The 25,796-nt window shown below is 34.5% G+C and overlaps 2 protein-coding genes across 2 annotated transcripts in view; both read right to left on the bottom strand.

Annotated features, from left to right (window-relative positions):
- Positions 1–2,835: 2,835 nt before the first annotated feature.
- Positions 2,836–3,603, bottom strand: LOC137625641 (uncharacterized). Its single transcript, XM_068356550.1, has one exon. The coding sequence runs from the start codon at positions 3,601–3,603 to the stop codon at positions 2,836–2,838; it is 768 nt and encodes a 255-aa protein (XP_068212651.1).
- Positions 3,604–3,754: 151 nt separating this feature from the next.
- Positions 3,755–25,796, bottom strand: part of LOC137625640 (uncharacterized) — a 22,885-nt gene continuing 843 nt past the window's right edge. The window contains exons 2-3 of the mRNA XM_068356549.1: positions 4,376–4,597; positions 3,755–4,144 (exon numbers count right to left, since the gene is read on the bottom strand). Of these exons, the coding sequence (XP_068212650.1) occupies positions 3,755–4,144; positions 4,376–4,597 (612 nt within the window). The remainder of the gene's footprint in view (positions 4,145–4,375; positions 4,598–25,796) is intronic.

Raw genomic sequence — 25,796 nt, 5'->3', positions numbered from 1 at the left:
GGCAACCGGACCAGATGGAGTTCCAGCGATTTTGTTAAAAAAATTGCATACACTATCGCGAAGACGCCTGCAATACTGCTAAGACAAAGTGTACATATAAGCGAGATATATGTTAAACATAAATTAGCTTATATAACCCCTATTTTCAAAAGTGGGTCAAGACTAGAGGCAAGCAATTATAGATCTGTTAGTGTAACATCATATATTATGAAAGTGTATGAGAGGGTAATAAAAAAGAAAATAATTAATCATTTGGTTAAAAATAATTTGTTTAATATAGGTCAACACGGTTTTGTGCCCGGAAAAAGTACACAAACCCAACCGATAGCAAACTATGAAAACATACAAAAATATGATAAACGAAAAAGACACAGATGTGATCTATCAAGATTTTGCAAAAGCATTTGACAAGGTAGACCATAATATGTTAGAAAAAAAAAATGAAAGACCATAATACTGTGGAAAGATAGGAAAACCGGTAAAAAAATTCCTGCAAAACAGAAAACAAATAGTGGTTGCAAATGACGAGAAGTCAGATGAAGCTCAGGTAATATGTGGCGTGCCACAAGGTACGGTATTAGCTGCACTGCTGTTTGTTATTATGATCTCAGACATAGACTGTGATGTTAAAAACTCTGTAGTGAGAAGTTTCGCCGATGACACAAGAATAAGTAGAGAAATTACTTGTGATGAAGATAGGACCTCACTACAGAGAGATCTAAACAGAATATATGAATGGAGGGAGATAAATAGGATGGTATTCAACTCTGATAAATTAAAATCAATAAATTATGGAAACAGAGAAGAAATGATATATGCATACATGGGACCTAATAAAAAGACAATCAAAAACAAGGAAGTAATTAAAGACCTTGGTGTAATGTTAAATAGGAATATGTTATACAACGACCAAATAGCAACACTGTTGGCCAAATGTAAAGCAAAAATGGGAATGTTATTTAGACACTTTAAAAAAGGAAAAGCTGAACACATGATTATGCTTTACAAAACTTATGTACGTAGTACACTCGAGTACTGCAATGTGATATGGTACCCACACTACCAAAAGGATATTGCACAAATAGAGAGTGTACAATAGAATAGAAGAAGTTAAGGACCTTGACTACTGGGAAAAACTGCAATTTTTAAAACTATATAGTCTAGAAACGAGAAGAGAACGCTACATGATAATACAAGCATGGAAGCAAATAGAAGGAATTACTGAAAACATCATGGAGCTAAAAATATCAGAAAGACCAATGTGAGGTAGATTAATAGTACCGAAAAATATACCAGGAAAACTAAGGAAGGCACACCGGACATTAATCCACTACGCACCAGCATTGATAATGCAGCGACTATTTAATGCACTGCCAGGTCATCTATGAAACATATCAGGAGTGAGCGTAGATGTGTTCAAGAGTAAGCTCGATAAATACCTAAGATGCATCCCAGACCATCCAAGACTGGAAGATGCAAAATACACCGGAAGATGCATTAGCAACTCTCTGGTGGATATACGAGGTGCCTCACACTGAGGGACATGGGGGAACCCTAACGTAAAATAAGGCAATAACCGCAAGTGAAACATTCTCTACTCTGGCAATATGTTAAATCCCTGATAGTTGCCCGACTGCCGAGGGTCTCAAGCACAGTGGTCCATCCTCTCTTCAGAGGATTAAATCCCCCAAACTCAATATATAGATTTAAACTAACTTAATTCAAATTCCGTCTATCATATATAGAAAAGAAAAACTTACATCATTTCCTATAACTTGCAATTGAAATGATTGATTAGTAATTTGATAATATTAAATATAACCAAAGATTCTCTTCAGAAATTTTAAAGACTTTTAATTTAGAATTAGGACTCAATTTTACCATAGTCTTTGGAAATAAATAATTATGATTACAGTCAAAATAGAATACTGTGTAAACCGAGGCTATATTGTAGTGTCTGCAACCTCACCATCCTTGTGAGATAAGGATGAAGAGTTTGGGGAGCGTATAGTCCTACCTGCGGAGTCATCAAAACCTATTGCCTAGTCCTGCCTGGTCCTAGCTTGGGCACTGATCATTTGCCTTTGACAAGGTTGTAGAATGATCTTCGTAATCGGGCAGTTGAATCGGTAGAACTTCAAAAGTTCAAAATTGCAGCGAATGTTTTTTTTTAAAAGGGTGACATTTTGCTTATGCCAGCTAGGGTTGTAGGTTAACTAATAATAATAATAATAATAATAATAATAATAATAATAATAATAATAATAATAATAATAATAATAATAATAATAATGATAATAATAACAATAATATATGATCAGTCTCTAGAACAATATCCTACTAAGGCGTGGTCACTGTCCCTTGCCTCTACCACTAATGATTGACCTCTATAACCTTTAAACTTCTCAATATTCTGTCCTTAGGAATATCCACCTGATTGCTGCTGGATTTATCTCTTGATAAACTTCTTCAAAATTTTGAAATGCTCTGAGTGCCAGAGTGAGGGTTCTGATTAATAGCAATTGCAGGGTTTGCCTGGGGGACTGATGGGACACTAGGAGCTGAGAGGGAACGAGATGACTGAACGTACATGAGGCGACTGATGAAACACGAGTGGACAGAGGTGACACGAGGAGACTGAGGGAACATGAGGGACTGGGGGGGGGGGACACGAGGGGTATAAGGGGACACGAAGGAACTAGGGAGACAAGAGGGGACTGAGGGGACATGGGGGAACAGAAAGAACACGAGGGGATTGAGGGGACACAAGACGACAAAGGGGACATGAGAGGGGACACAAAAGAACTGAGGGGACACGAGCAAGCTAATGGGACACTATGAGACTGATGGGACACAAAGGTACTGAGGGAACACGAGGGGACTAAGGGCATATGAGAGGACTGAGGGGACATGCAGGAACTGAGGGGACACGAGGGGACTGAGGGGACACAAAAGGACTGAGGGGAGCGAGGGGACACGAGGGGACTGGGGGGACACGAAAGGACTGAGGGGACCGAGGGGACACGAGGGGACTTGGAGAACACAAGAGGCCTGGGGGGATATGAGGGGCCTGAGGGGACACGAGGGAAATAATGGGACACGAGGGTCCTGAGGGGACACAAGGGACCTGGGAGGGGCTGAAGGGAATAAGGGAACACAACAGAACTGAAGGGATACTAGGGGACTGTGGGGACACGAAGGGACTGAGGGGACACATGGGGACTGATGTGGCACAAAGGGACAGAGGGGACATGAGAAGACTGAGGGGACAGGGGGGAATAAGAGAACACGAGGGGGACTGAAGGTGAAGGGACACGAGTGGACTGAGAGGACACGAGAGGGACTGACGAGACATGATGGGACTGAGGGGGGCACAAGGGGACTGAGGGGACATGAGGGGGCTGAGGGGACACGAGGGAAATGAGGGGTATGCAAGCACTTATGGGACAAGAGGGGACTGAGGGGACACGAGGGGATAGAAGGGTCATGACAGGGACTGAGGGGGCATGATGGGACTGAGGGGACACAAGTGGGCAGAGGGGACACAAGGTTACTGAGGGGACATGATGAGACTGAGGTGGCACGAGAAAACTGAGGGGACATGAGGAGACATGAGGGGATAAGATGAGACTAAGGTGACACGAGGGGACTGAAGGGACTTGAGGAAAATAAGGGGAGACAAGTGGACTGAGCAGACACAAGGGGACTGCGGTGACACAGGGGAACTGAAGTGACACGAGAGGACTAAATGGACTCAAAAGGACTGAGGGGACATAATGGAACTGAGGGGACACGAGGGAACTAAGGGAACACTAGGGGACTGATGGGACACTAGGAAACTGATGGGACAAGAGAGGACTGGTGTGGCATGCAGAGACAAAGTGGACTTGAGGGGTCTGAGGGGACACAAGGGGACTAAGGGAACATGAGGAGACTGAAGGGATACGAGTGGACTAAGGGGACATGATGGGACTGAGGGGACAGGAGGGGACTGAGGGGATACGATGGGACTGAGGGACCAAGAGGGAACGGAGGTGACAATGGGGGTCCTAAGGGGACACAAGGGAACTGAGGGGACAAGAGGGGACTGAGGGGACATAAGGGAGCGGAAGGGACAAGAAGGGACTAAGAGGACACGAGGAGACTGAAGGGAAAAAAGGGGACTGATGGGACACGAGGGGACTGAGGGCACCTAAGAGGACTGAGGTGACACAAGGAGACTGAGGGGACACAAGGGAAATGAAGGGACACGAGGGGACTAATGGTACATGAGGGGACAGAGGGGACACAAGGGACTGAAGGGACACAAGGGAACTGAAGGGACACGAGGGGACTGAGGGGACACGAGGGGACGGAGGGGACTCAGAGGACTCACGGGACACGAGGGGACTAAGGAGATTCTAGGGGACTGAAGGGACACAGGGGAACTGAAGGGAGACGAGGGGACTGAGGTGACACTAGGGGACTGGGGGGACTGAGGGGACTCAAGGGACATGAGGGGACTAAGGAGATTGTAGGGGACTGAAGGGACACAAGGGAACTGAAGGGAGACGAGGGGACTGAGGGGACACGAGGGGACTGAGGGGACATGATGGGACTCAGGGGACACAGGGAGATAGAGTTTTTTATATCATCTAATTTTTTCAGTTTTTTTTTTCTAGTAATAGGAAGTTTGTTTAATTGATTCCAATGTTTCTTATTCTATTTTCCCTCTGCCTTTTTTGTCTATTGTCATGTATTGTCATAATTTCATATAAGAGTACGCAAAAAGAAAGTTAAGATAAATTAGTGAAACTGGTATAGGCAGAGAAGATTTAGAACAACGTATTAAGTTTAAACTACATTTTAGATCAAATCTAAGATATATATTGTTATCACTGTATGACAAAAAAGAAATAAACTCTCCAATTTCATGAAAACGAAAACTGAGACAAAGACAAAAGCCCAGAAATAGTTGTTGTAAGTAGAAGGTCTGAGCCACCGTTGAATTTAGCGTGACTACTAATGTTGATATGAAATGGCTCTACACAGTCTACTCAAAGGATCTTCAGATCTGCAGAGTTTACACGTCTGATGATGGCCCTGTAGATACGGTTTGTATCTCGTTACAGCAAAGGGGGAAGAGCAGACATGCTGCACTATGAAGGGTTGTATCTGAAGGCCATTAATGAGGTAGTGACGGTAGCCCTCCCATTTTACTACAGAATCCACTAGGTTTCAGCACTTTTTTATATCTCTGCAAGATTTGGCAGATCCAATGGAGCCTAATAAAAGATTATCCTATCATTTACAAATATATTGTCCAGTCTCCATCATTCAAAAACTCTGTTTTCATTTCAAAAGTAAATACATTCTAGGAAATGGTATATGATTTTTATTGTAATAGCAAGTATAATAAGAGTGCAATTCTTTTGTTTACCAAGTATAGCCTAAGGTAGCACTGAAATAATGTATCTAACAGCTGTTAACAGAATTAAGAAAAAAAAAATCTAAAGGATAAAAAGTATTTTTATCGGTTACACAATTTTTTTATAACTATTTCATTAAATACAAAGGTTTTCTTTTAACAGAATCTATCCTGTTACGTTAAAAGAAATATGTCCCAAACATGTTGAAAGCTGAAACCATTTTAGCTATTCATACAAAAATTCGGGCAACCTAGCCCTCACTCCGTTGCATATTGCATATTCAATCAAACCAGTCCATACAAACTGTTTTGCTGCTCCAGTGAAATCTCCATAGATATGATTTAGTAAAAGTCACGTTGGTTTTTGTATACTTTCAAGCTTAACAACAGGTATTGACTCGCAAATAGGTATTGAGAGTTATTCTCATTTTTTATCATTCCACCTACATCCTCTCTCTCTCTCTCTCTCTCTCTCTCTCTCTCTCTCTCTCTCTCTCTCTCTCTCTCTCTCTTAATATAAAATTGATATCATTAATTAACATTAAGAATATTTGCCACATCCACTCTCTCTCTCTCTCTCTCTCTCTCTCTCTCTCTCTCTCTCTCTCTCTCTCTCTCTCTCTCAATATAAAATTATAATGTTTGTTATATAAATTATTATTATCAAAAATATTAAAACTATTATTTGCAATGAAATTATTAAAATTGTCATTATCTGAAAAATCACGCCTCTTATTATTATTATTATTATTATTATTATTATTATTATTATTATTATTATTATTATTATTATTGTTATTATTATTATTACTAACTATGTAACTTGAATGAATAATTTATATTATAATTATCAGTAAAATCCCTGGTAGTACTCGACTGTAGAGGGTTTCAAGTATAGTGGATCATACTCTCTTCAGAGGATTAAATCTCCCAAACTACCTCATTGTGTTCATTCATTTAATTTTTTTTTTATTATTAAAACGAGGGTATCATTTATATATAACTTACTCATTGTTATTGTCTGCACGTGATCACATAAAAAAAGAAAAGTATGATTACCTTAATATTCATATATAGAATTGAAATGGTTGATTAGTAATTTGTTACTTTTAAATTTGTCACCACTTTCCTATAAATTATTTTCTAATTGGTGAGTTTATCATGATGCTTTTTCTTAAATAATATCTAAATATTTTTTACATTAAACATTTGAAATTAATCTATATAGCTCATAGGTTGTTCTATGATTTGTCGTAATTATTTGTCTTGATAATTTCCCATTATTTGTTATCATAGTCGTTTGAAATTATTTCATCTAATTCATAAATAGAGATTTTTTATGATTTATCAAAATTTTCCTTTGATAATTTCAAATTATCTATTACCATAAACATTTCAAAATAGTCTCTCTTTCTCATACTACAAAGCTTTGTATGAAAACAATGACCCTGAAGAATATCGGTAACTTGCCTGTAGGATCTGGATATCAATATGTAAGTATGGTAAAAACCACGTGATCATTGAGTGATGGGGTATTTACTCTAAGTGTTTCCCCGATAACGGTTATCTTACCTGGAATCCATACAGGGAAATTAAAAGTCCGAAATTATTGGAAATAGATTAAAGAAAATTCGATTTCATACAGATGTGTCTATATGGTTTCCATGAAAATTTCTTTGTAAAGTATTCAATATCACTAGAGATTCTCTTCTTAAGATATTATAAAGACTTTTAATTCTAAATTAAGGATGAATTTTGTCATAGTCATCTGAAATAAATTATTATGATTCCAGTCGAAATAGAATACTGTGTATATAACGAGGATAAGTTATAGTGTCTGCAACCTTACCATCATCGTAAGCTAAGGATGGGGAGTTTGGGGGAGCGTATAGTTCTACCTGCTGAGTCATCAAATCCCCATTGCCTGGCCCTGCCTGGTCCCAGCTTGGGCGCTGATAAGATACCTTTGACAAGATTGTGGAATGATCTTGGTAATCGGGCAGTTGAATAGGTAGAACTTCAAAAGTTCAAAATTACAGCGAGTATTTTGATGTTAAACAGGCTGACATAAGTCTTTATTTATAGTTTATATATGGAGGATCTATTTTACTGTAACTGATCTAAAAATATTTCATATTAATTATTCATTATTTCTCTTTTAGTGTATTTATATTCTTGTTTCTTTTCCTCATTGAGCTATTTCTCTGTGTTGGAGAGGTTTGACCTAGAACATATTGCTTTTCCAATCAGGGTCACAGCTTAAGTTATAATAATAATAATAATAATAATAATAATAATAATAATAATAATAATAATAATAATAATAATAATAATAATAATAATAATAATAATAATAATAATATATGGTAAGTTTCTGGGACATTATCTCATTAAGGCATGGACACTGTCCCCTGCCTCTGCCATTCATGAATGACATTTGAAACATTTTAACTCCGCAATATTTTGACCTGAGGAATATCAAGTTGATTGCTTCAGGGTTAATCTTTTGATTAACTTCCACAAGATTTTTAAATGCACTGAGTACCACAGTGAGGACTCTGATTGATTGCAATTGCAAGGTTTGCCTGAAGGCACTGAGGTGACACGAGGGGACTGAGGGGAAACGAAGGGGACGTGGCAGTTATTGGGCGTTGGTTACCAGATTGCAATTACACAGGTACGATATGTATGACACTTGCAGAGGTAATTGCATTGTTATTGCTATTGAAAGGGGAGAGGTCAAAGGAAACCCTCTTTATCATCTGGAAGTGAGAAGTAGTATTCCTGAGAGTTTTAAAATTGCTGGAATATTATGTATTTTTACTAATATTAAATTTACAGAGATTAATTACAAACTCTCAGTGGTGTTTTCTTTTAAGTCTGATTTTTCCTCCCTTTTTTTTTTTTTGATAATTGAAATACGTGTTTATTTTCTTCAAGACAATTTAATTTATCCTAAAATCACTTAAGTATCCAGAAAATGTCAGTGGTATTTTTAAAATTTTAATTTTTATGACAACTTAAGGCAATTTGTGCTATATTGAAATTATCTAAACATTTGTAAAATTTAAGAGCCGGTAGTTCAGTTTATCATAATCTAACAATATTGCTTGAAGGGAAGATGACTTCTCTGCAAACATTCAGCTTTTAGCTTTTATATCTGAGAGAGAGAGAGAGAGAGAGAGAGAGAGAGAGAGAGAGAGAGAGAGAGAGAGAAAGTGGAGTAATAAAATTTTGAATCAATTTAGTTTCGTCGTTTTTTACCTTTACTTTCTCATGCGTTGATAACAAAATAAAAGAATTCATTACTTATATATTGGTTTTTTCGTCAAATTACGAAAATTTCGGAGAGTAAAAATACTACGCTTATTCGAACTTGGTTCTATTTAACTTGTGTTACCTCTTCCAAGGAGATTATAAAATTGAGTATGTTTATTTATCAATTTGGGTGTGAGTGTCCGTCTGTGGACACGATAAAGTCAAAACTCCTCGGCGGATTTTGACTAAATTCTCATAACAGATATATATGTCTTAGGTCATGGACGACCCCAATAAATCTTGGAGATGATACAGATCAAGATCATGATTCTGGATCAACGTTGCACTTATCGCTATCTACAGTCAGCATACGATCAGGGATGTGTCATGTCTGTAGACTTTGGGTAAATGTTCCCAATGTTCATTGGCGGAAGTCTGAAATCTCCGATTGGTCTCTCTGGCTAAGGATCATTTTATCTTAGCCTACATATACACCGAATAGTATAGCATATTCTCACCGCATTCTCCTCTGTCCTCATACACCTGACAACACCGAACTTTCCAAACATTCTTCTTCGCTCCAGGGGTTATTTACTGCAATATAATTATTCAGTGGCTACTTTCCACTTGATAAAAAAGAGATGAGACTTTAGCTATGGTAAGTATCTCTTCTAAAAGAAGGACACTTCAAAATCACACCATTATTTTCTAGTCTTGGGTAGTGCCATAGCCTCTGTACTAAAATTTTCCACTGTCTTGGATTATGGTTCTCTTGCTTAGGAGTATACTCAGGCATGCTGTTTATCTTAAGTTTTTGCATTCTATACAGTATGTGAAGGATCTAACTTAATGTGGTTACTGTTTTTTTAAATATATTTTTTTCGTTTATTTTTCTCTTATAGTTTTTTTTTTTTTTTTTTTTTTTTTTGGTTGTTCCCTTTCCTCAATGGGATATTTTCGCCCTGTTGTAGCCTTTGGGCTTATAAAATCCTGCTTTTCCAACTACAGTTGTATCTTAGCAAATAATAATAATAATAATAATAATAATAATAATAATAATAATAATAATAATAATAATAATAATAATAATAATAATTATTATTATTATTATTATTATTATTATTATCATTATTATTATCATTATTATTACTATATTGATAATAGTAAGACTTATAATCAAACCATTAACATTTTCAATAAGTAAATACTATTTTTTCCCCATTATGAGATTAATTTCAGCTTTTGAGAAAAGAATGGAAAAGTAAAATATTCTAAATGAAAATATGCAAGCAGAAACATTACTTTTTTTATTTATTTTTTTTTAATCACATAGCCAGACGTTGAATTGAGTTCTAAGATGTACCTATATGGCTAAAACACGCACACATACACAAAAGCACGCACACAAAAAAGTGAGCGTAGACACATTTGCTATAAACTGTATCATCACGAAACAAACACAATTGCAATCAACTGTGTCATTAAAAAACGTAGATTCATTTGCAATCAACTGTTTCTTTGCGAATCATGGACACTCTTGTAGTCAAATGTTTCATTACGAAATGTAGACACATTCACAATCGACTGTTTCATTATGAAGCATAGATACATTTGCAATCAACTCTTGCATTATGAAACAGAGACACATTAGCAATCAATGGTTGCATTACGAAACGTAGACACATTTGCAATCATCTGTCTCATTACGAAGAGTGGACACATTTGTAATCAATTTTATCATTGTGAGACATATACACATTTGCAATCAACTATTTCCTTACGAAACGTATACACATTTGAAATCAACTGTTTCATTACGAAACGTAAGCACATTTGTAACCAACTGTTTCATTACAGAATATAAACACATTTGTAATCAACTGTTTCGTTATGAAACGTAAACACATTTGTAATCAACTCATTCATTACGAAACGTAGACACATCTGTAGTCAGGTGTTTCACTGCGAATCATAGACACATTTCCAACCAACTAATACATTATGAAATGTAGAAACACTTGCAATTTACAATCAACTGTTTCATTACAAAATGTTGACACATTTACAATCAACTGTTGCATTACGAGGAATAGCGACATTTTCACTCACAGGTTTCATGACTAATTTTTAATACATCTGTAAACAACTGATTCATTACGAAACGTAGACACATTTTCAATAAACTGTTTCAATTTGGACTGTGTACACGTTTGTAATGAACTGTTTCATTACGAAACGTATACACATTTGCAATTAACTTTTTCATTGCAAAACATAAACGCATTTGCAATCACCTGTTCCATGACAGAATTTAGATACATATGAAAACAACGGTTTCATTACGAAAAGTAGACATATTTGCAATCAAATCTTTTATTACTAAACATAGACACATTTGCAATCAACTGCTTCATTATAAAACGTAGATACATGTGCAATCAACTGTTTCATTACAAAACGTAGACACATTTACAATCAACTGTTACATTAGAAAACATAGACTCATTTGCACTCAACTTTTACCTTAGGAAACCTTAACAGATTTGCAACTAACTGTTTCATTACAAAACATAGATACATTTGCACTTACCTGTTTCATTGCTAAACGTATCTACATTTGCAATCAACTGTTCCATTACAAAACTTATATACATTTGCAATAAATGGTTTCGTTATAAAACGAAGACACATTTGCAATCAACTGTTGCATTACAAAACGTACACACATTTGCAATCACCAGTTTCATTACGAAACATAGATGCATTTTACCATCAATTGTTTCACTACGAAATGTAAAAACATTTGCAATCAACTGTTTTACCAGAAAAAAAAACCAGACACATTTGCAATCACCAGTTTCATTACGAAACATAGATGCATTTTACCATCAATTGTTTCACTACGAAATGTAAAAACATTTGCAATCAAAAGTTTTACCAGAAAAAAACTAGACCCATTTGCAATCCATTGTTTCGTTACGAAAACTAGGATCCATTTGCAATTGACTGCTTCATTACGAAATGTAGACACATTTGCAATCAACTGTTTCATTACGGAACGTACACACATTTGTAATAAAATGTTTCATTACGAGGCCTAGACACATTTGCAATTAAATGTTTCATTATGGAATTTAGACATATTTGCAATCAACTTTTTCATTGTGAAATATAGACGCATTTGCAGTCAACTTTTTCGTTACGAAACATAGACCCATTTGCAATCAACTGTTTCATTATGAAATTTAAATATATATGCAATCAACTGTTTCATTATGAAACGTAGGCATATTTGCAATTACCTTTTTCATTATGAAACGTGGGCACATTTGCATTCAATTATTTCATCACAAAATGTAGACACATTCACAATCAACTGTTTCATGACGAAACTAAGACACTTTTGCAGAAAACTAATTCATTACGAAATGTAGACACATTCGTAATCAACTGTTCCATTATGAAATGTAGACACAATTGTAATCAACTTTTTCATCACAAATCATACACATATTTGCAATACACAGTTTCACTACGAAACTAAGACACATTTGCAATTAGCTGTTCCATTTCAAAACGTAGACACATTTACAATAATGTTTGGCTTTACGAAACGTAGACATATTTGCAATCAACTATTTCATCACGAAATGTAGACACATTTACATTCAACTGTTTCATTTCGAGACGTAAACACGTTTGTAATCATCTGTTTCCTTATGAAACCTAAACACATTTGCAATCAACTATTTAATTACGAAACTTAGACACATTTACAATGAACTGTTTCACCACGAAACGTAGACCCATTTTCAATCAATTGTTTCATTATGAAATGTAAACCCATTTTCAATCAACTGTTTCATTTCAAAACATAGACACGTTTGCGATCTCCTCTTCAATTATGAAACGTGAATACATTTGCAATCAATTGTTTAATTAAGAAACGTAGACACATTTGCAGTCAACTGTTTCATTACGAAACATACACACCTTTGTAATCCACTCTTTCATTATAAAGCGTAGACACATTAACATTCAACAGTTTTATTACGAACCTTATACACATTTGTAATCAACTGTTTCATTACGAAAAGAAGACACATTTGCAATCAACTGTAAACTGTTAGTGTAGACACATTTGTAATCAGCTCTTTCATAACGAAACACACATTTGTAATCAACTGTTTCATTACGAAACGCAAAATCATTTGCAATCTCATGTTTCATTATGAAGCGTACACATAATTATAATCAACTGTTTCATGACCAAACTTAGACACGTTTGCAATCAACTGTTTCATTATGAAGCGTAAGCACATTTGCAATCAAGTGTTCCATTACGAAATATATATACATTTGCAATGAACTGTTTCATAACGAAACGTAGACATATTTGCGTTCAACCGTTTCATGACGAAACTGGGAAAAAGAAGAAACGAAGCCAGAAGACCATATAAACAGGGGAAGCATGTTCCTTTTTGTTGAATTTTTAAGAAACATAAGATACCTACACTATCAGAGATGACCTATCAGTAATGGATGATAACTCTTTTGTTAAAGGGGATTACCAACTTTATTTTGCTTCAAAACATTGGGAGCTTTTCTTACTACGAAACTCCAAAGACAATGAAACGTTTTAAACTATTCCCATTGAGAAAGTTCTTTAATACTCGTATTACAAGATTTCAAATTATATTTCAAGTAGTGAGAATTATCTATGTATTATTAATTATCTAATTGGGTTTCATATGTCTACCATCCAATTATCATATACTTTGATATTGATAATTCTAAAGTAATTTTCAATATGATGAATAAGAATCCAAACTGTTTAATATAATTTTCTCTATAAAGCAAAATTGTTCTTTGTCACTATTTAATAACCCCAAGTTTGTTAATAATTTTTTTTCTCTATAACCAAAATTTGTCTTGGGCCAATATTTAATAACCCAAAGGTTTTCTTATAATTTTCTCTTTTGTGGTGATATTCTTCTAACTTCATTTTGCATCCCCGACAGACTTTTAGTTGATAATATTACGATCAATTGAAAACTTTCAAATCCAGACCATCGTTTTCGCCAGCATATCCAATCCCACAGAATAATCTGAGCGTGGCATCGGCATGTTGATTTTGCGTTTATCATTGACAAAGTTCTGTGCAATTGAGTGCTTTTCTCTCTAATGGAGAAGAGGGGGGAGGGGGAAATCTTTATTCCAGCGTCTCTCTGATGATCAGATTTCATTTAACTGTAATGTGAAATTCATCATATGCAAGACAAAGACATTTTTAGTCATTCTAACGTTTTAACAAGTCTATAAAATTGCTAGAGCCTACTCAATTTTATCTTTTTTATTATTGAAAGAAAAGTTTTTTTTCTTTAAATTAACCATAACTCTAGTAATACACAAAATTAGTTACAATTATTTTCTGTGGGTGTGGGTCTCTCTCTCTCTCTCTCTCTCTCTCTCTCTCTCTCTCTCTCTCTCTCTCTCTCTCTCTCTGATATAACGAAGTGAAAGGGTTAATGTATTGTCACGATCAGCAAAACGGTACTAGTCTGGGCCAACCATATTAGGTTGGATTGCTCTTGGCGATCAGACATAATTTTCCCACCTTCACCAATCGAGACTGGTCAGCCTGGTGAAGAAAACTGGCCAAACTATGATCTCCAATACACGCTCTTTAAAATTAGAATTTAGTGAAAGATTTGAAAAAAAAAACTAATTTGAAATTCGGAAATCAAATGCCTTGAAATTACATATAAAAAATTAATCGTTATATCAGTTTGGTGAGATCAGTGATACTGTATGGATATGAGTCATGATATGGCAATGATACAATCTCCCACAGATATTGTAGATTTGAGGACAGAGCCCTCAGAAGTATATTGGTAGTTAAAAGGCAGGACAGGATTAGAAAGGAAACTTTAAGAGAGACTAGTCAAGTGCCTTGTGTGGAGGAAATCATGGTGAGGGGTAGAAGAAGATAGTTTAGGTATGCTCTTTGCACACCCCAAGAGAAATTAGTTTACCAAACATTAAAGTGGGCTCCAATACCTTATTGCCTTATTGCCTTATTCTATGTTTGGGTTTCCCTAGGTCCCTCAGTGTAAGGCACCTCGTATGTCCACCAGAGAGTTACTAATGCATTTTCTGGTGTAATTTGCATCTTCTAGTCTTGGATGGTCTGGGATGCATCTCAGGTATTTATCGAGCTTATTCTTAAACACATCTGCGCTCACTCCTGATATGTTTCTTAGATGAGCAGGCAGCGCATTAAATAGTCGCTGCATTATCGATGCTGGTGCGTAGTGGATTAATGTCCGGTGTGCCTTCCTTAATTTTCCTGGTATGGTTTTGGGTGCTATTAATCTACCTCAGCTTGCTCTTTCTGATATTTTTAGCTCCATGATGTTTTCAGTATTTCCTTCTATTTGCTTCCATGCTTGTATTATCATGTAGCGATCTCTTCTCCTTTCTAGACTGTACAATTATAAAAATTATAGTCTTTCCCAGTAGTGAAGGTCATTAACTTCTTCAATACTAGCAGTAAAGGCCCTTTGTACACTCTCTATTTGTGCAATATAATTTTCGTAGTGCGGGTACATTATCACATTGCAGTACTTGGGTGTATTTTCTTGTTTTATGGTGTCTGAATATCATTCCCATTTTTGCTTTATAATAGCCAATAGTGTTGCTATTTGGTCATTGCATAACATTCCTGTTTAGCATTACACCAAGGTCTTTAATTGCTTCCTTGTTTGTGATTGTCTTGTTATCAGGTCCCCTGTATGCATATACCATTCCTTCTCGTTTCCATGATTTATTGATTCGAATTTATCAGAGCTAAATACCATCCTATTTATCTCCGACCATTCATATATTTTTAGATATCTTTGTAATTAGTTCCAATCTTCATTACAAGTAATTTCTCTACTTATTCTTATGTCATCGGCAAAACTTCTCACTACAGAGTCTTTAATATTACAGTCTATGTCTGAGATTATAATAACAAACAACAGTGCAGCTAATACCGTACCCTGTGGCACGTCAGATATTACCTGAACTTCATCTGATTTCTCGTCTTTTGCAACTACCATCTGTTTTCTGTTTTGCAGGAATTCTTTTATCCATTTTCCTATTTTTCCCACAATATTATGCTTTCTCCTTTTTTTCTCCAATATATTGCGGTGTACCTTGTCAAAGGCTTTTGTAAAATCTAGATAGATCACATCAGTGTCTTTTTCATTTATCATAATTTTGTGTATGTTTTCATAATGTGCTATCAGTTGGGTTTGTGTACTTTTTCCGGGCACAAACCCGTGTTGACCTATATTAAACAAATTATTTTTAACCAAATCATTCATTATTTTCTTTTTTATTACCCTTTCATACACTTTTATAATATGTGATGTTAGACGAATCTGTCTATAATGGCCTGCGTCTAGTTTTGATCCACTTTTGAAGATATAAGCTAACTTATGTTTAACATATGACGCTAATATCTATACTTTGTCTTAGCAGTATTGTAAGCGGCTCCGCGATAGTGTGTGCAGTTTTCTTTAACAAAATCACTGGAACTCCATCTGGTCCGGCTGCCGATCCATTTCTAATTTCGCTTATAGCCTGTGCATTATCTGCTTCATTAATTTCTATATCTCTTAGATATTCAACATTTTCTTCTCTCATCTCTATTTCATTATTCTCATTAGCAATTCTTAGCGTGAACTCAATCTTATATTTTTCTGCTAATATGTTGCATATTTCCTTTTTTTTATTCGTTAACCATCCTTCAGTTCTTAGAGGGCCTACTCCCAATCTCCCTTTATTCGTTTTTTTTTTTTTTTTTTTGCATAGGAGTGAAGAACTTTGTTTTTTTTTTTATTATTATATTTGGAAGTGTCCTTTCTTCTAAGTCATTTTTTTTCAATTTTCTTTCGATTGTATAATCTGTTGTTCTGCATTTCTTATCTTACTTTTTATTCCCATCATTTTCCATACATTTTTCTCTTTTGCATGATTTTTCTTCTACTTTCTTATTTTCTGAAAAAAGATCCTCCTGTGCTTGGTATGCATGTTTGATGTTAATTTTTTTTTTTTCGGTACATATCTTTCAACAATTTTCTCTAGTATTTTTTTACAGTATATCCGTATTTACCTGTATATTATCACTTACGAATACATTTTTTCCAATCTTTGTTCAATTCTTTATTTATTTCTGACCATCTTATATTCTTACTATAAAACTTATATTTTCCATATCCTTCCCATCCGTTTGTGCTTTGTTTATCTCTGCATTTACTTACATTCGAATGGACTATTAATTCCATAACATTTTGGTCTGAAATTCCTGGGTTATACACTATTATTTCTTTAACATAATTCACCTCATTATCAAATACTAAATTTAGGACATTTTCCTTTCTTGTTGGAATGTGGTTTATTTGTTGCATATTATGTTCAAATAGCAAATCTTGAAGCTTTTCAAATTGCCTCTTATCTTCTGTGCTACTATTACTCTCTTTTGTATATGTATATATACAACCACTTTATTCTATCCCTTTTTTTCCAATCCACGAAAGGAAACTTAAAATCTCCTGATAGGAGTATATTCCAGTCTATATGTTTTCTACATATTTCATTTATTTTTTTTTTCTATTATTATGTCAAATTCCTTAGTATTTGGGGTTCTGTAAACTATAATATTCACAAGATTTCATATTCAAATTCCACCACATTCAATTCACATTCTGTGTTGCTCTATTTTTCACAGACTTTTCCTTGATTTTTGTCTTATCCATATATTGCGTTTCCCCTTTGATTACTGTTTGTTCTGTCTGATCTATATGTTTGGAGACCCTTTATCTGGTCATCACTGTCAATCTCTTGGGAATACCATGTTTCACTTATATTTAATATATCTATTTTTTTTTAATTTGGGTTAGTTCTTCTAAGAACTATACGATAAAAGAGTGGGAAGACCCAGGCCTACTTGGGTGATACATATGCTTGCCCGTCAAAACAACCACACTGAGTTTTGAGCAAAGTAGGGTTCAATTGCTTATAGATTTGCCCTAAGCTTGAATCCATCAAATATGGTACTTTTGACAGTTTTTGTATTAAGTGCATGGCAGCAGATGAAATCTGGGTCAGCTTGGGTCTTCAGAGAACAGTCTCTGGCTTTGTGGTCAGGCAGCCTTAAATTTTTTGTGCTATGTGTGTCAGTGAATGGATCCTTATGTTGATAAAGTGCAGTAGCTGCAGCATATAGAGTCCACTTCCCATCAGGTGTATCTCCACTAAAGTCAGTGTTGTTGATGGTAAAGATAATGAAGTGCATTTAGCAGAATCTGGTACACTTGTGACATCTGCAGAAGAAGGTCGTACACGTCTCTTTTGAAGAAGCTGACTCTCTCCTCATTTTAACGCCTTCTGTTATCGTATCCTTGCACGTTCTAGGTGATCACCGTGACATGACGACCCATGGAATTTCTGGTACCACTTTGCTTTCAAATCGGTGATAGTATATCCTTGCAATCATTTGCTGATCCTCTTTCATGTACAAACTGAGAGAACTTATAATATGTTTCTTCTGATGATTTAGTCATTGGGTCACGAATGTCTGGCTCCTGACACTGAATATACAGTTTAAGATCAGTTTGGTACCATCGCGTGACTGCTACATGCAACACACTCACTTTAGGGACCCCCTAGAGAGAATATAGATATGTATTTATTATTTTAAGGCCTTGACTGTCATGTTAAAAATAAGTCAGAAGATGTGAGGCATCATTGGTCATCTCCCTTAAAAGCAAAAAGAGACATGTCAGTACATGTTGCTCTGAGTCTATATCAGCATAGCAGTTGAATAATTTATAACAGAAGCTATTAATTTAGTCCTACAGGTAAACACACATTCTGCAGTAGAGACAGGGGTGGTTATGAATGCATAATTGCATATAAACATTTAAGATAAACACAATTTAATATTCTTGTACATCAGACTTTAAAATGAAACTTGGTTAATGCAGTAGTTTTCGGCCAAATTTGCCTTTCCAATTTTTAAGCTGCCTTAAGGCCACAGAAGCATAACGGGAAAAAATGACGAAATCATTCTTTCTTGTCCCAATAATGCAATGAACACATTCATAAGGATAGCAATAAATTAGCATGCAATACCAACGGGAAATACAGTTTGTTGCAGTGCTCCCCCCCCCCACCCCCGATACAACAGAGAAGACTGGCGAAATCTAAATATGTTCCACAAGGCAATAGAAGAGTTTGAACACCAAAGCCCAAATGAAACGTGAAGTCGGAGATGCTGAATGGAGAACTAATGAAATAGAAGCTCAAGATAGAGACTACTGGTGAAATATATATATATATATATATATATATATATATATATATATATATATATATATATATATATACATATATATATATATATATATATATATATATATATATATATATATATATATATATATATATATATATATATATATAGCGAACATGATATTATAAAATCCATAAGTTTCCAGCTACACAAATCAAATACATATATGTTAACCAAAGAGCTATATTGTTAGGCAAGTATTTTTTTTTTGAGGGGGGGGGAAACAATAACTCCGTCGGAGCATGATTATTTTCCTCTTGCCTGTGACAACTTCAGGAAAAAGGGAAAGAGCCGCAGAAAAATTCTATTCCATACTTCCCCCAGTGTTATTTCCTCTTAACAGAATACATAGCTCAGTTTTGAAGGACTTTACGATAATATTTATTGGCTCAATTTTTTTCCAAGATGTTTATTTTCAATTTTTTCTACTATTTTCTGTCAAATGGTTGGTAGGAAGTATGATGATAAAGTGATTCAACCAGAAATAAGAAAATGTTCTAGAATTTGTTTATTGCATTTATTTTTTACGGGTTCTTTAAAACTGGGCTAAATATAGAAGCTATAGAAATTACATTTTTTTTCTTTGTTTTATAAATTGCTTGATTACTTTTGCGATATTTGAACATTTGTTTATGCTATGTATAAATATTTGATATAGTCTAAAAAGTAACAGAGCTACGCTTAGACCAGCTTAATAATTAATTTATGCATATATATATATATATATATATATATATATATATATATATATATATATATATATATATATATATATATGTATGTATATATATGTATTTTTAGTGTTGATCTGTAAATAATATCACATCGCCAAATCATTCCCTATTTTCTCAAACTCTGTAGAAAAAATGACATATCATCTATTCACTTTCTATACAGAGATAAACAATTGTCCCCCTCCCCTTACTCTTTCAGCTGTTTCTATTATTGAACGAAAACAGACCAACAAATAAGGTAAACAACGAAGAAGGCCATCCATAACAAAATGAAAAATGTCTATTTTCCAAACATCATATTTCTCCTTGAAATCGGATTATTTTGTTCTCACAATAGAGCTTTACATCTTAGAGTTAAAGGTTTAAAGGCCGCTCTTGAATGACAAAGGGGACTGTGACATGTGATTAGCGTCCATGCCCAATCTCCACCCAAGATAGGGCCAGAAAGGGTCGGGCAATGGCTACGAATGACTCAAGAGATTTTTTCTAATAATAATAATTACTTAGAAACTAGAATTTAGCTAGATGTCTTTTTAAAAAATTATTAATTTATTATTATTATTATTATTATTATTATTATTATTATTATTATTATTATTATTATTATTATTATTATTATTATTATTACTAACTATGCTATAACCCTAGTTGGCAAAGCAGTATGCTATGTTCCCATTTCTGACATCAAGAATTTCATGGTATATAGGAAACCGAGGGGAAAAGTGCGAGTCATGAAGGCTCTTCTCATGATTAGAAATTGAATATGCTCTGGAGAGTCTAGAACATTTCTCTGAAAAAATGCTGCCATTTCTTGTTGGTTTAGCATTGTCCTTTGCTTTTGCCCTTTTCTTTTATTTGTGAGATGGTTCGTGGTTGTGAATTTCTATATATATATATATATATATATATATATATATATATATATATATATATATATATATATATATATATATATATATATATATATATATATAAATATATATATATATATATATATATATATATATATATATATATATATATATATATATATATGTATTTTTTTTAATGATATCATGTGATTAATACTCAACTTTTGTGTGCTTTATGAAATGGTGTTATTCATTTTATTCAAAGAATGGAAGTATGACTTATGTAAAGTATGTATATACATATATATAAATATATACATGGATAGATGTATATATACAAAAAATAATGCATATATATATATATATATATATATATATATATATATATATATATATATATATATATATATATATATATATATATGTGTGTGTAAATATATATATATATATATATATATATATATATATATATATATATATATATGTATATATATATATATATATATATATATATATCCATATATATATATATATATATATATATATATATATATATATATATATATATATATAAATATATATATATATATATATAAATATATATATATATATGTATATATATATATATATATATATATATATATATATATATACATGCATGTATATATATATATATATATATATATATATATATATATATATATATATATATATATATATATATACATACATAAATATACATGCATGTATATATATATATATATATATAGAGAGAGAGAGAGAGAGAGAGAGAGAGAGAGAGAGAGAGAGAGAGAGAGAGAGAGAGAGAGAGAGAGAGAGAGAGATAGATAGATATATAAATATTTTTATTTATATATATATATATATATATATATATATATATATATATATATATATATATATATATATATTATGTAACGAACCACTGTGCAAACAATTACCCCTTTACAATGGGCGTTAGTTCTCTTCACACAATAAAATAGAGGTCATATGGGTAGACTTCCAAATTCACTTGTTTCTTATTACGAGTGTATAAGATTGTCAATTATGATCAAATGTATCTTCTTAAAGCTTGTTGCAGACAATCGAAGCACTATTAGCAGGACAATTGGAGGACAGGAACAATAAACTATGTTATAAACAAAACTTTAATCTTACGGTAAATAAAATAATGAAAAAGCACTTCAAAACAACAATAATAAGCAATGCAAAGTGATTGGGTGAGCAAGGTAGATGAATCTCGTCGTGAGAATAATGTATTCTAACAAAATCAATAAATTTCGGGTTACCTTATAACATGTAAGGTAAGAATACAGGGATGATTTACAGCAGAAAGGTGAGTGTAAACAAAAGATAATGAGAAGAATGGAATGAATATGGCGCTGAAATAAGGTTATGTATTTACAAAGAAAATGGAAAAATAAACATTAGACAAATCAGATATGTTAGCATATGTACAACATATGGGGATATCACAGTCTCCCCTTGTTTTTGTTTTTTTCCATTTCCCGAGGAAAGACCGAGGTTATCCTTGATAAGGAGTCTGCCACAATGTTTTTTCGTCCTGATATGGCTATTACTTGGATATTATGTGCAGAGTGTATGTATGACCATCTTAAAAGTTTAAGGTTGAGAGTAGTGGACCTATGGAGATGCGACAGTGGAGAGTGGTCACTGTAGACGTAGATCGTGTCTTGTCCATCAACATAAATCTCGTATCTCTGGATGGTAGCTACGATGGCGAAAAGTTCTTTCTCCACAGTGGGCCAATTTAGTTGGGAACCCATAAATCGTCCACTGGAATAAGAGACTGGTAACAGATCAGCTAGTGGGGGCAGGTTTCCTGTTATGGCTGTTATTGGAGCAGGATGCTGTAATAAAATGCCCCCATATCCAAGATCACTAGCGTCTGTTTGGAGATAGAATGGTTTGGTGAGGTTAGGTGCCATTAATATAGGAGGAAATGACAAGTAAGTTTTTAGCTGGGTAAATATTTGATGATGTTGTTGGCTCCAAGAAAAATTTACTTTTGAAGAAGTTAAAGCAAATTGTGGTCCTGTGAATGGTGAGAAATTTGGACTGAACTTAGAGTAATATCCTACCATACCTAGAAATCTTTTTAATTCCTGTTTGGTAGTTGGAACAGGATAAGAAGTTTTGGCACTAATATTTGCATCATGGGGTAATACTTTACCACTGCCAACTCGATGACCAAGGTAAGATACCTGACCTTTGCAAAAATTACTTTTTGCTAAGTTGATCGTTAATCCATGTTGTTTCAACCTTGAGAAAACTTCTTTTATCTTTTGAATATGGTTTACCCATGTGTCAGAGGCAATAATGATGTCATCTAAATATACAAATACTTTTTCCAAGTCCTGTAAAATTAAAGACATTACTCTTTGGAAGGTGGCAGTTGCGTTGGCTAATCCGAATGGCATTACGTTATAACTAAATAATCCAAATGGAGTGATAAATGAAGAGATTTCCTTTGCCGTTTCTGTTAATTTAATTTGGTAATAACCCTTCAACAAATCTATTTGGGTTGAGTAGGTCGAATTACTTACTTGGTCAATGATATCTTGTATTCTTGGTAGAGGATACGAATCTTTAATTGTTAAATTATTAATTTTCCTGTAATCGGTACATAGACGAAATTTACCATTTTTCTTTCCTACTAGGAGACATGGGGAAGCCCATGGTGACGCACTCGGTTCTGCCAATCCTTCTCTTATCAAGTAGTTCACTTCTTCTTTCATGATACCCAATTTCTTCTGTGATGTTCGATAGAAAGCTTGTTTAATGGGTGCAGCACCTGGTTGTAGTTTGATGTCATGATCTAGCATGGTGCATCTGCCTGGTTTATCTGAAGTTATACTAGGAAATTCATGGAATAAAGCTACTAAAGATTTACATTTTGATGCAGATAAGGGTTGTAGATAGTCTGATAAGTTTTCCAAGATATTTGAGTTTTGAGAATCCTGCCAAGATGCAGTTATTGGATCATCTGTAAATTGATCCATAGGACAATCTATGTATGGTATGGCATTAGTAATCATTACCGTTTTACTTTCAGCTGTTGAGGGAGACAAATAGGCCTTTAAGAGGTTTATGTGGACTAATTGAGTAGACTTACGCTTATCTGGAGTGGCGATTATATAGTTGGTTGGCGAGATACGTTGAGTGATGGTACAAGGTCCCTGGTATTTCTCTCGTTGGGGAGAGCCTGCAATCGGATGGTATAGCAGCACTGCATCTCCTACTTTGAAACTTCTGGTTTTAGCCTTTTTATCATAGTTAATCTTCATCTTCTCTTGAGCTGTTATCAAGTTAGTTTTGGCAATGGAGTGAAGATCTGAAAGTTTCCTATTGAGTTCTGAAATATATTGGGAAAGAGGTACCTCATTATCTCCCAACTTCAGGATGCGTTCTTTGACTGAACTGAGGATAGTTCGTGGCCGTCGACCGAAGAGTAGTTCAAAAGGTGATATACCAGTAGACTGATTTCGAACTCCTCGTATGATGTACATGATCAGTTCCAAATCGCAATCCCACTCGTTACCTGAACTATGGATGTATTTCCGGAGAAGATTTTTAATGGTCTGGTGAGTGCGTTCTAATGCTCCATTGGTCTGTGGATGGTAAGCTGAGGAAGATACTTGGGTTATATGGTAATCTTTCATAGCTGTTTTAAATGCATGACTCATGAAATTGATTCCTTGATCACATTGTAGTTCAGTTGGAAATCCTACAACAGTAAATATTGACACTAGTGACTTTAGGATGTTCTTGGCTGAAATGTTTCTTAAAGGTACTGCAAATGGATAACGGGTAGTTGGGCATGAGGCCGTAAGAAAGTATTCATGTCCCCTTTTTGTCTTAGGCAAAGGGCCTACACAATCTACTATGATCTTACTGAAAGGTTCTTTAGGCACAAGTATAGGTTTTAATGGTGCAACTGGTACTTTTACATTAGGACTACTTACTTTTTGACATGTTGTACATGTTTTTACATACTCTTTAATGTCATTCTTCATGTTTGGCCAATAAAAGTCTTGACTGATGCATTCATATGTATTAGTGATACCAGCAGAGTGAGACAATTCTGGAATCAGAGGTCTTATATCCTTAGGAACAACTACCTGGAATAGATCCTACCAGGTTTCTAGATGACTGTTCTTGCTGGACCTGAATTTTCTCATTAGTACATTATTATTAATTTAAAAATAAGAACACTTGTTGGTATCCTTTGGTTTCACTTGGTTGAAACACTGCTGTAGAGTAACATCTTTCCTTTGTTGATAGCTAAAGGAATCAGGCTGGATCTTATATGTACTCATCAAATCGTTGAAATCCATAGGTTCAGAGACTGGCCCCGGGTTTGATGATGATTCAGTAGGGGTGTCCTTTTTACTGCTTTGTGTCACTGCTAAGCATTCCTCCTGTACAACATCACCTGGAGATACTGCTATTAAGTTTGTTAAGACAACAGAGTTAGCTATGTCATTACCCAGGATTACATCTACATTCTTGCATGGTAACAGTTCTGGATTTACAGCTACTTCAGTAGTTCCAGAGAAATAAGGACAATGAAGGTTTACATTAATGAGAGGCAACATAGACTTACTGGTTAGGTCATTAACTGCAACATACCTGTGAGTTTCACCTTTAGATCGTATTACTTTAGGAGAGACGATCGTTTGAGAGGATCCAGTGTCTCTGAGTATGGTTACAGGTTTACCATTTATTTTGTCTGAGCAAGTGAAGGGTGCAAACGCTTGGGACTCGTGTGATGCACAATGGAAGGTCTTTTTCTTCTCCACCTTAGGTTTTGGTTCCTGTTTGGGCAGATTCATTTGCTTAGGAGAGAATTGAGGGAGATTAGGTTTTCTCTTTAAGTATGAAGCTGCACAATGTGGATCAGGACATTCTGAAATATGATGTCCTTCTTTTTTGTAGTATGTACAAGTTTCCTTAGGTCTAGTTTCTCTATATGGGGTTTTACCTACTTTATGAATAAGAGCATAGTCATCTGCCTTTAACGCGGCTTTCTTAGGGTCAAATTAATTCTGCTCTTTTAGATACACATCAATGCCACCTGGTATTTTCCTTAAGAACTCTTC

Source organism: Palaemon carinicauda, chromosome 32 (genome assembly GCF_036898095.1).
Source record: "Palaemon carinicauda isolate YSFRI2023 chromosome 32, ASM3689809v2, whole genome shotgun sequence".
NCBI lineage: Eukaryota > Metazoa > Arthropoda > Malacostraca > Decapoda > Palaemonidae > Palaemon > Palaemon carinicauda.
This window is presented reverse-complemented; position numbering and strand designations above follow the sequence as displayed.